This window comes from Prionailurus bengalensis, chromosome A1 (genome assembly GCF_016509475.1).
Source record: "Prionailurus bengalensis isolate Pbe53 chromosome A1, Fcat_Pben_1.1_paternal_pri, whole genome shotgun sequence".
NCBI classification, from domain to species: domain Eukaryota; kingdom Metazoa; phylum Chordata; class Mammalia; order Carnivora; family Felidae; genus Prionailurus; species Prionailurus bengalensis.
In genome coordinates, this window is record NC_057343.1 from 169,155,448 (window position 1) to 169,167,526 (window position 12,079).

General features: G+C 34.4%; 1 protein-coding gene across 1 annotated transcript in view; it reads right to left on the reverse strand.

Moving 5' to 3' along the window:
* The window catches only part of FBXL17 (F-box and leucine rich repeat protein 17), a 501,049-nt gene that overhangs the window by 158,070 nt on the left and 330,900 nt on the right, over positions 1-12,079 (reverse strand). The window contains 1 exon segment of the mRNA XM_043595100.1: positions 7,198-7,274. Within this exon segment, the coding sequence (XP_043451035.1) occupies positions 7,198-7,274 (77 nt within the window).

A 12,079-nucleotide genomic window follows, 5' to 3' on the forward strand; every position in this document is an offset into this window, starting at 1 on the left:
AGTGAAGTTGTTACCATGGGAATGGTGAATAAGACAGGAAAAGTTGAGATGAAAGTTGGAACTTACCCTGAATTTTCAACTAGAATATTTTCATAAGGTTTCTTCAAAATTTGCCCGTGTGTGCACGTAATCACTTTGGATGATTTCTGTTCTTTCTTTAGATTAACCAACGCATACAAACTCATCCATTCAGACACCTGTTCTTGCTCTGAGCCTTTCCTAGGGCTGTACTACCTCAAATGCCCTTCCTTCTCATCTCTGTCCTCCCATGCCTCTTCCATTACAGGCGCTTCCCCAGTGATTTCAATCCCTGATGATCGGCCCCTCAAAACCCTATATCTTGTAGGGCCTATTTTTTTTCTTTGACCTCATCATATTGTTTAATCTGTTAAAAAACTTTTCACTGTTTCTATCTTCCTTCTCAATGTTAAAGAGTAAACTTCCTATCCAACTCGGTATCCTCCACGGCACCCAGCCAGCAGTTATACAGTAAACATCTGCGGAATGAAACAAAACTTAAAACCAGTCCAGAATAAATCGCAGGATTAGAAGGAATTTAAACATCATATAGGTCAATTCCTTACTCAATGCTTCCATCTTTCCACATTCTCCTAAAGAGATGATCTCAGCTTGAATAATTCTTTTTTTAAAAAATTTTAAAAGTGATCTTTACAATCAATGTGGGGCTCCAAACCACAACCCCAAGATCAAGAGTAACATGCTCCACTGACTGGGCCAGCCAGGTGCCCCTCAGCTTGAATAATTCTTGTAATAGAGAACTCACTACTATTCAAGGCATCTATTTTCAAGAAGTTTTAAACACTAGGAAATTGTTTCTCATGTAGGATACTGGAAACATAGTATTATTTCAATTATCTTGGTGTTCACTGTAGTCCCCTTTAGATCTAGTTGTCACTGATAATAATAAAAATTCAATAATAATACAGCATACTACAGGGAAAACAAATGCTTAGAATGCATATTCTCAAAAGTGTGTGATTTGGGACAAATTTCTTTATCTATAGTAGGCCTCCTTTGTAAGATTAATGTCAAAAACAGCTAATTAAAATTAAAATTAAATGCTACATTTTAGAAATGTTAGAAGTAATTGAGGAAAGTTGGAAAGTGAATATTTTAGTTAATGATTCAGTTAAATATAGAAATTTAGTATTTATTTATAAAAAAAAACTAATTAATTTAGAGCAACAACATACATGCATCTGGAGGTATAAGAAAGTTTAGGAGCAAGCAAATAGAAATTGGTCCATTTGTCTTGCTAATGTAGGTTAAAGGTTTCTTAATTAAAAAAAAAAAACTTCTTATATTAATGAAGCTAAAGCTGGCCTGTGAATTGGTTATGGGAGCATTAGCTTGAAGAAACGTCTTTAGTCCTTCTCAATAGATTTGAGATTCTGTAGTCTGTTATGTCAAGGCAGAGTGATAAGCATTGTTACTGCTCAGCCTTTTACTTCAAGGTTATGTAGATGCAGTCTTAGGATGACCTAGGAAATAGGGAAGAAAGTCAACAATTTCTTTCCTGTTGAGTAAAGAAAAACATTCAGAAAAAATTGCAATTAAATACCAAATGTTTGGTGAGAAATTACGACAATTACTGAGAAGAAAAAAATGAATATAATACTTGCTAAGTACAACAGTAGGTATATCAATCTAGCAGTGAGGAACTTCAGGAATAGAAATAGAGAATTAGAAGTGAAAAGAAGTAACTTTCAAGATGGACACATAAACAAGGGAAATTTGCAACAATAGAAGATTTAGCAATTTAGTACTATTTTGTTAGAAACAATAAAAGCTATCTATATTTAAATGATAGAATGGAAAGAAAGCATGAATAATCAACAGTAAACAATAAGACATTCTTTTTGACTTGCAAATGTATTTTCTAAAGTTCTTCTCTGTCACTTTACAACTATTAGAGTTATTCCTGCTGACAAAGGGAGCTGAATCTTACCCAACAATCTTGGAACACTTTGAAATACAATTTGAAAATGAAACAAAATGTAAAAGGAAAAACCAGAGATTTAATTTTAAGTGGAATATCATTGTATGTAATGCATACCTAATAATATGAAAAATAAAGTAATATAAAAAAGAGCAAAATTATTTTTGGTATGAGACTTTTTCTTGAATACTTTATCAGTGTTGGTTTGACAAGAAAAGATGAAGCCCTCTTGATAAGAGTGTAATCCAGAATACTTGTCAGGGTTTCTTTTTGTCTCTTCAGCGTGCATACTTGTTTTGATAATGCATCCAGGATCCCAATTTGAGTTAACAAACAGCTGAAGAGATCTGGTATCTCAAGAAGAGGTAGGGAATGCACAACCTATAAATCTTTCAATAATGTTCAAAGTTCATCAAGGCTGGGGTGAGGCGTGGATTACACCAAAGCACAGATTAATGTCAGCAGGCCACTCCCTGCCATTCTTCCTGTCTGGAAGAAGATGCATTACTTTTTTTTTTTTTTTCCTTTTTTTCAAATTAGCAAATTAGTCCTGTCCTCTCAAGCCCATCAGAATGAAATCTCCAGGAATACAGAAACTCTGTATGTCTTGCACGTAGCATGGAACACATCACATAGTAGGTGCTGAATCAATCTGCTGACAGAATGAATACGTATCACGTCTTCTGTGCAGCAGGCCAACTGAAATGACATCTGAAATGATCACCATGGGAATAGTGACCTCCTTCACTTGGGAGACCTTTTGCTCAGAGCAATCCAAAAGCTTTTGTGGCAAGCCTTGAGGTTAGGTTTAAAAGTCCCAAATCAGGCAGAAGACCAATGGCAAGCAGAAGAAGGGGTAACTAAAGACTGTGCTGAAAGAGTAGCCCCAGGGCCTGTGGGAGAGACAGAGGAGCCTGTGGAACAGCACAGAATGACCCTGTGGGTTGTCAGTGACCTTGTAGGCCCCAAATATCGATGTCAGAGTTAAGTGTTTACAGTCCTCTTTAATTAAAGGTTATTTGACAACTTGAGAGGGAAAGCAAAAAGATATCCTCTAGAGTGTATTTCTAGGGCCCTTAGGAGTGCTAAGGTCAAAGGAAATGTGATAACAACCCAGAAAGAAAACAGGGCCCTTTTTACAACTGCTCCCTGACATAGGGCCACACTGGTAAAACTCACTGGAAACGCTAGGGGAGGTAAGTGCTTTATTCATCCATCCCATTCATCCCACCACATGCTCTGTGCCATGCAGTCCAAGACAGACTGGCTCTGATGCCCACAGGCTTGAAGGATACACATGACTTTCTACTCCTCGTATTCCTTTTAATCCCAGGGATACAATTTTCCAGAGAACTTTCAACAGAAAAGCATTTGAAGGTAAGCAGAAAGTAGGTTAAAAACTATCAGCTGACAAATTCTTATAGGAATAAAAGAAAGCATAAGGGGAGCCAGGAGAAAATTATCCAAACAAAAATGAAGAAGAGATGAGGAAAAAACTAGGGAGGCAAATGAAAGATTTTGAACTTTCTGCTGCATCTTTCCTTTATTCCCTACTAATAAGAATGTGGTTGACATAGCTTAGGTATGTAAGTCAATGAGGCAAGTACAGGTCAAACTTCTAGATCATGATTCCCACAGACAGGAAAGCCACACTAGGAGGAAGAGGAGGAGGAGGAGAGCCGATTCTTCTTCAGAGAAAGAGATGATTCTATTATTTTAAGAACTGCTAATTAATGAATACCCACTTATGCCACTAGGTACAACGCAGATGTTTTATATTCATATTCGCTACTTTTCATGGTACATTTTATTATGTGCTTAATAGATGACAAAACTAGGAGGTTAAGTAACTTGCTCAAGGTCATAAAGAAAAGCAGAAGCAAAGCTGGATTCTAACCTAACTCTCTGACTCCTAAGTTTGAGGGTTTTTTCCCCCCACGATACTGCCTACATAACATGTATTTGTTCAGGGAAAGAAGAGTGACGATATTAGATTTCTCTTCAGGGAGCAATTTCCCAAGACTATATTTTCCATTTAGCTGTGCCTGAATTATTGATTTGTTTATAATTGCCATCCTTTACCATAAAGATCTATGTTCAATATGGGAATAAGAAGCCTATTAGAATGATAGTTTTCTTCATGACGACTATATCATACATCAATTAAAATGAACATAACTTCATAACAGCCTGGCCAGGTGTTGCTAAGTACTATAATACCGCATTCAACATCTGTGAGAATCTTGACAAAAATTACAAATGATACGCCAGGCGGGCTGCTGTTTCTGAATCAATGCATTCTGCAAAAAACTTCAAAAATCTTGGGATACTATAATGAAAGCATGTACAAACACAGCATCACAGAGGGAGGAGATGAGGATGAGACTAACTAGCTCGAATATGAGTAAAGCAATAGGAAGCAGAATTATGGAGGAGTCTCTTAAAGGATGAAACTCCCCCAGTATCAGGTGTGCATCAAATTTCACAATTTTAAGTAGCCTTAATAATCTAAAAGTTCTACGGAATATATCTCTACTTATCCAGCTAAAGAAGAAAATAGGCATCTGTTTTTCCATCCTAAAATTTATAATTAACACAGAGCAAGGGGTCACAGCCAGCCTCCCCCAGCAGAGCACTTACCTCCAATAACACACTGTTTCTCTGGTTAACAAAGGATAATCCTTTTGCTGTCTTTCTGACAAAAATTATTCATGTGATATCAGCATGTTACCAGGGAAAAAGAGATGAACGGATCTGAACTTTCAATGATTTGTTTTAATTTTATAATCAAATAGCAATTATAGTACAATTGCATAAACTATCGACCTTTACCCCTCCTCCTCAATTGTGCCCCAACATTTTGAAGAACAGAATCAATAGACGAACACTGACTTTCACCATGAACCCTTTGAATACCTAAAACCTCAGGAAAGATGGAAGAGAGATGAGGTGAGACAGAGAGCTTAACGCTGAAGGAACTAAGACACTGGAAATATTGTGACAGATTTCTCATCAACATGGCAAGGAAGTCCCCTAAATGTCCATCTCTGGTGCTTTCAGATGGACTGGATCAGTTGTTCTCAACTTTGGCTGATATAACATTATTTACGAAGGTTTTATAAAACCTTTGCCTGGGCCCCACCTCACAGAAATTCTGATTTAATTACTCTTGAATAAGACTCAGGAATCAGTATGCTTTAGAAATTCCCCAGGTGATCCTAATGTGCAGAAATCCACCGACTTAAATAATTCAGAGGTATGAATAAATGTAAATCATATTGGCAAGGTTTTAACATAGTTTTCACCTCACTGGAAGAAAAAAATTCTAAAATTTCTAAACACCAAAACATGATAATTTCAATAAACAATAGCAATAAATAATAACAACAGACAACAGCAACGCTAACAATAAAAACCTCTTCCAAAACCCAGGAAAGGAAAAAGGGTAGAAGAATTTTGTATAAAAATTTTTCCCTCTCCACCGCCTATATAGGAAAGCAACATTTTTCAATGCTAATCATTAGACCTGGTACCAGGTACATAAATATGAATCAGACATGAATTCCCCATTTTTAAAAATGAGGACACTGAGCCTCAGAGATGTGAAGAAACTTCTCTATGGCCAAAGAACAGATAAAGAACAAAGCTTGAACTTGATCAAGTCTCAAGTCCAAAGATTTTTCTCCTCTCTGTATCTTCTGAATCATTTCTTTGCACTTGCTAACTTAGGTGCTGGGACAGAGTGTCATTTTAGCAATATTTTCCACTATAGGACCTTGAAGAGTTCACTCTAAGGAACTTAATCCATAGCTCTAGTGGGAATTAGCAATCTGACATTGGCACTGAAGAGGTAAAGGAGAGAAATATATAAAATTAGATTGGAGGGGCAGGAAGGAGACTAAGAGTAAAGGAGCTTGAATGCTAAGTAAAGAGTTTGGAATGAATGAATATATTAGCTGATTAACAAGTCCATAGGTATTGAGTATATGCCCTGGGTTGGACAGAGAGAACTCTCTAAGGCCTAGACAATAGGGAGACAATTGAAGGTTTTAGAATTACTGTATCTAAGGGGCAATCTAATATGCCAAACCAGAAAACAAACTATAAGAAAAGAAAAACCTATCAAAACACTCCTTTTGCCTGGTATAAGTAAGAAAAATAAAACAAAACAAAAACCAACAACCCAAAAACATCATGAATAAATCAACATAAGGCTCATTTACCATTATAAAGAACAAACTCTGAAAAGAAATTAGCATTATTTTAAGCCAAATCTTGTTTTATGTTATTTTTTATTATAGCTGCATAGAATTTTTCTAAAGGCTGAATTTAGTAGCCGATAAAATACAACTCTCCAACCCAGGACAGATGGTCAGCATGACATCCTAGGATTGGAGTCATTTATTAGCATATGTCAGAGTTAACAATAAAAAAACTTGATGAATTACTAGTTTCCCTCAAGGTAGAAAGCATATTCTCAAATTTAAATGAACAAATTAAAAAATCAGAAAAGAGGAAAGAAAACCATTTCAGTCTCCCATAATGCCAAATATCTGCTTAAAACTCTATATTTAGATTAAATATACAAATTAATAAGAAAAAATATATAAATGTGAACAAAAAAGGCTAGGTTACTCTTTTATTACTCCAATGAGATGATTTCGTACTTTTCATTTTTTTCTAAAACAACTTGCTCTTCTCCACTTTAGAAAGATACTGAAAATTAAGGTAATTTAAAATCTTGCATCCAAATGTATACCCTTTACTTTTTACATATCTACGTGTGGAAGTATCCAATGCTTTAAGAAATTTAAAGCATTAAGTAGCATGCCATTTGGGGTGTCAGCAGGGAATGTATTTGACATGACATTAAATTAAGCATATTAACTCAAGTAATAGCTTTTTAGTTATACTTATTATTATATCAAATATTAAATTATGCTCGTGCTTATTTTCACTGGACAGCTTTTTTAGACATACTTTTTAATCCAATGTGAGTGTGTATGTGTGCATATGCACATAGTGTGTGATTGTATGTGGTGAAAAATTGACACTGCATGTTCATTTTACTCTGGGCCCTCGTCTCATGATTTCTTAATTTACTTTGGTATCATCAGACATCATAAGATGAGCAGTCTCTATGAGATAGTAGCTCTTGATTTCTTTTAAAAAGTTTTCAAAGATTTTGTAACTTTTTAATTCTAGAAAAAGGAATAGGACAAGGACTCATTACATACCATAATCTGTGATTTTACAGGACACCAAATACAGCTCTTTCAGGTTTTGTCCTTCCTTTGCAATGACCTCCACACACCTGAAACACACACATAAAAAGTGGTGAGTTACACTAATGCATTTCAAGTTAAATTAGCAAGAGTATGGCCATGACTGCAACAGGAAGAGGTCAGCATTTGATGAATGCCACAGCTCTCTTCTCTCAACAAACTTCTTTCAAGTGTGTCAGGAAAAAGTGTTATATTCTCTGCTTTAAACTCAAGTGTAGTAATACCTAAATGACTTTGATTAAATACATTTATGACTAGTGTATATTTTAAAACCAAAGTGATGAAAAAGAGACGGTTCTGTAAAAGTAATGTCACATTTAGTAACAGATTAGTAAACACAGGCTATATAAAGAACATGTCATTTACATAATAAAACGATATATAACAATTATAATGAAACTAGAATATAGATGGATGGGCTCTTGGTTCAATTATTAATGATGGAGTTTGATAACACTAAAATATACATTTTTGTGTGCTTTATTCCACAAAAATCAGATTTTTAAAATCTATAACATTAATTATAGATGAAAGAAAAATCTGAACACATAAGAACCTTAAAATCTATTACTTTAAAATGTTTAATTCTTAATATTTTAAGTGAATTATTGCATAGATATAATAATATAGATAGATATGTAATATAAAGATATGTAAGATTTAAAGTCTTCTCTGGTTTCATTTAAGTTAAAAGGTTTTTGAATGGTGCACTCAGCTCTAATGGCTATAGCGGAACATGTGGTAAAGAACTGAATGAACTTTAAAAATAATGATTAACAGCGCCATCCGTTTTGTGGCTCAGTCTCCCATAATATCAGAAAAACCTGTACAGTCATACTGAAATGTAGGAATATGCATCCTTCAATGTAGTCCCTGTTTTAATCTTTATAAATAACAGTTAAGTAAAAGGGTAAAAGCAAAAAGAGTCATTAACCTTTTCTAGGAAGTAAGGATCAAGTAATTTGATACCTGTGTGTATAATCCATCAAAAAATTACTGAGTATCCATCTCTGCCTTGCAGATATTTTATTTGCTGTCTGGCTTATTTGTAGGAATCTTCATAAAATGTCAGAAAAATTTATATGATTTTACTTCACATAATTCATTACTGAAGGTTAAATTAGTTATAAAGAAGACATACTTTTTCCTTTAAGATATTTTTATAGAATATTGTTTTAATGAAATGATAAACATTTCAAAGTTCCTCAGAATAAATGAATAAACATTGTTTTTGGCTTTTTTTTAAAAAACGATTTATGACAAAAACAGAGAAGTTATTCCATGGCTACAACGGAAAACTTAAAACAGCAATACAATGCAATTACCATTGATAGAGCTTATTATGAAGGGAAAATTTTAAATCTAATTCCATGTCATTTGGCTTTAATGTAATATTTGAATAAACTCATAAAAAAGGAAGGGCAAAAGGAGATGAAACATTACAGGCAACAACTATGTTTCATTTACAACTTTAAAAATGAATTTTCACACACGAAGGATAAAAATAAAGACCCTAGAAAATTACAAAACCCTTAAATTAAAAGAAATGACTACCTTCTCTCATGCCAAAGGTACGTTTCATCGTCCTCCTCTAGCACCTACCAAAAAAGTTTAATAGATGCAGTATTCTGTATGACTACTACAAAATAAAATAAATTAGTACAGAAATAATGTTTGTGTCATTTATTTTATTCTCATGCTCTTTCCAAATAGTCCAAAATGCCTGATTTTACATTTGATTGTGAAAAAACTCTAACCAGATGCAATATCCTATCTGTGTTCCTGTCACTTGATTCTTTATAAGATATGCCACAAGCACATAGGAACATTAAAAACACACAGAGCAAACTACAAAGAGCAAATAACACAAATTGATTTCACTGTATAAGCCAGATCAAATGCTATTTCACAGGCAACAAGAACCAGTATTCATATAAAATAAGATAATCAATCACTGGATGAAAACTCTTGAAAAACTGATGAAAGGCCATGAGCATCAGGTTTCCCCACTGCGTGTCAGAGGAAAGTTATCATGAATAGATATGGCAAGTAAATTTAGCTTATTCAAGAGGCGACAGCCAAGAGATAACACATGATTAAGAAGAAAGCAGTAAATATCTTTTAGACAGAAAAGGAGAAAAGAAATATAAGAGAAAAGCACTTTGCTTTTACAAAGTATCACCTAGGATTTTTGCTGTTTTTAAAAGTTCAGCTGCATGAGGTTTTCCAAACACTTTTAATTATCCTGTAATCACAGCCAGTGTACTAGAAGTTACACACAACACAGAGGTACTCCTTGAACAAAAATTCATGGAGAGAAAAAAAAAACATTCCTTGGAAGATGTGTGGCAAAACTTAATTTTTTTAATGTAAATATCACATCATTCCAAGGTGTGATATTTGAAGCAAGGAACCCCAAGTTCTGTGAATGTAGGCTGAAACTCTTAACACGATATTACGCAAAATTGAGTGTTTCAAATAAGTAGCTAAAATACCTGTTGTTTTGAGAGTTGAAAGTGGAAACGGTTTGTATTGTCTTGTTACTGCAAATTGATGGAAATGGAACCCCACATCAACTGGCTAGTGCCTGAAATCCAGGGATTAGTCCAGGTCTAGTTTCCTAGGCAGCCTGCAGTGACAGCAGGTCATGATGAGACAGACACCTGCATGGTGACTGTCCTTTCCTCCTGAAACTTTTAGAGTCCATTACAGTATGTATTTACAGGAAGTATGTGAACATAACACTATAGTCTGTGGACCACATTTACTCTAAATAATTCTCTGTTTCGAGTCTTGGCTCTAGTCTGACCTTTAGTGTATTTACATTACAGCATTTCCCAGTTCACTGTATAGCACTATGCAGGCAACAAACAAGGTGGTAAAACGTAGCAATTATTGAAACTTTTGACTACAGGTACTTACATAATTTTTTAAGGGTCAGTTTTTAAATGGTAGCAATAAAAAAGAAATGTTTGTAAAGTGATAATCTTTAAGGAGAGCGAGAGAAACAAGGACCACATTTAAAACCTTGGTTTCTCCATCCCCTCTCCTATTCACAGATAATGCATAGGAGGATATCCATTAATTTCAGTGATAAATTATAGTTTTGTCCTGAGGGACAAGCCATGAGTCCCTAAACTCAGAATCTAGAATTCAATTTTTACCCATTCTTCACCCCACGCTTGTCCCCACCATCCCTAAAGACAAACCTCAGAATATCGTATGACTGACATTCTCTATGGGTCAGTACATTCAAAGCTTTCTCACTTAATGCATAACAACATAAAGAATTACAAAACTTAGAAAAAGAACTATATCCTTAGGGGAGGAAACAATCTATAAGATTATTAAGGAGAAATTAATAATGAGAAAATGGCATAAAGGAAAACTTCAGATTATCAAATAAAAAAAATATCCAACACAAGTCTGCTAAACTTTTCCCTAAATTCTGAGAAATAAAGTGAGACATATCTTAACAAGAAGAAATAAAAAATCTGGCGAAATATACCCTATTCTCACGTCCATGGACCCACAGAACCACCTAGCTCCTTTGAAAGCCCGTATTACCATTCTCTATAAACATGAGGGCCTATATGAACAATTTATCCAAATCAAATGTTCTAGGATCAATATATTTTAGTTTCTTCTGAATTGCCTCCCCTCAAATTATTTTCTTCTTTTATGCTTTGACAGGGTTCTGAAAAAAAATTTAAAATTTGCAACCACTGTAAATTCTTGAGTAACAGCTGTTGAGTACATATGTGTGTGTGTGTGTATACATACGTATATACATATAAACTCTTTTAGAATTCCAAAATGTGACAGAAAACCTGCTCCAAAGTATCCAAAGCATCCAGAATTATTATTTATAATAATGCAATGTTATGCTCACTTGCTTTTGATAATGTTTTAAAATACACCTGAAACATCTGATGAAATTCGAAAAGCAACAAAAAGGTTACTTTTGTCAGCTATAGAGGATTTTTTTTTTCAGAAGAAAAAGCATTTACTTAGTTTCAGTGGAGGGAAAATCTGTCTCCTTAGCAATAGATTCCTAATCACCTGATTTATGTGAAGGGTAAAGGTTAATGAATTAAGCTGTGTAAGCTTCAAAACTATCAAAGGAATTCAAAAGAGCCTTGAATTATGGAAAACAATGGCCCATTCTACATACATACCAAATTTTTATGTTTTTTGTCTCCTACTCAAAAGCTAGAACATGGCATTAGTGACAATTGAAAAGAACTAATGAGGAAATATGACTACATTGCTTGCAAGAGGAGTGTCCTAGGAGACCTTGTTACTGTTTGTGATGTGCTTCAAACCCAAAAGAAGCTAATTGGAGCTGCCAGACACTGGTTTGCAAATCTCACTTTAAAGGACAGGCTCAATCACCTTAGAGGTGTGGAAAGAAATGTCCCCATTAGAGATGCATTAGTATGTGGCTTGGTGAATTTCTAAATAAACTTTAGGATGTTCTTTCCTAAGTCACTTTTATATTTGAATAATAGATATAACTTCAAGGAGAGGAAAAAATGCAACAAGACAAAAACAACCCCACAGATTTAAAACAAAAAGTATGAAAAGTGCTGTAAAGTAATTGGCAAATAAGTACAATGGGGAGCTAGGTATGTTTAAGGTTGAATAAACATGGAGATCAAACTTTAAAACTCCTGAAATGCAAACACATTGTAAAAGTGATCTATTGGGGGGTTTAAGGAATAGAACTTCATTTTCATCATTTCTTGAAACTGAGCAAGCCAATAAGCCACCCTATGCTATATAGCTTATAAAAGCATAAGAAGCTGCAACTCACAGACACATACAAATGAAA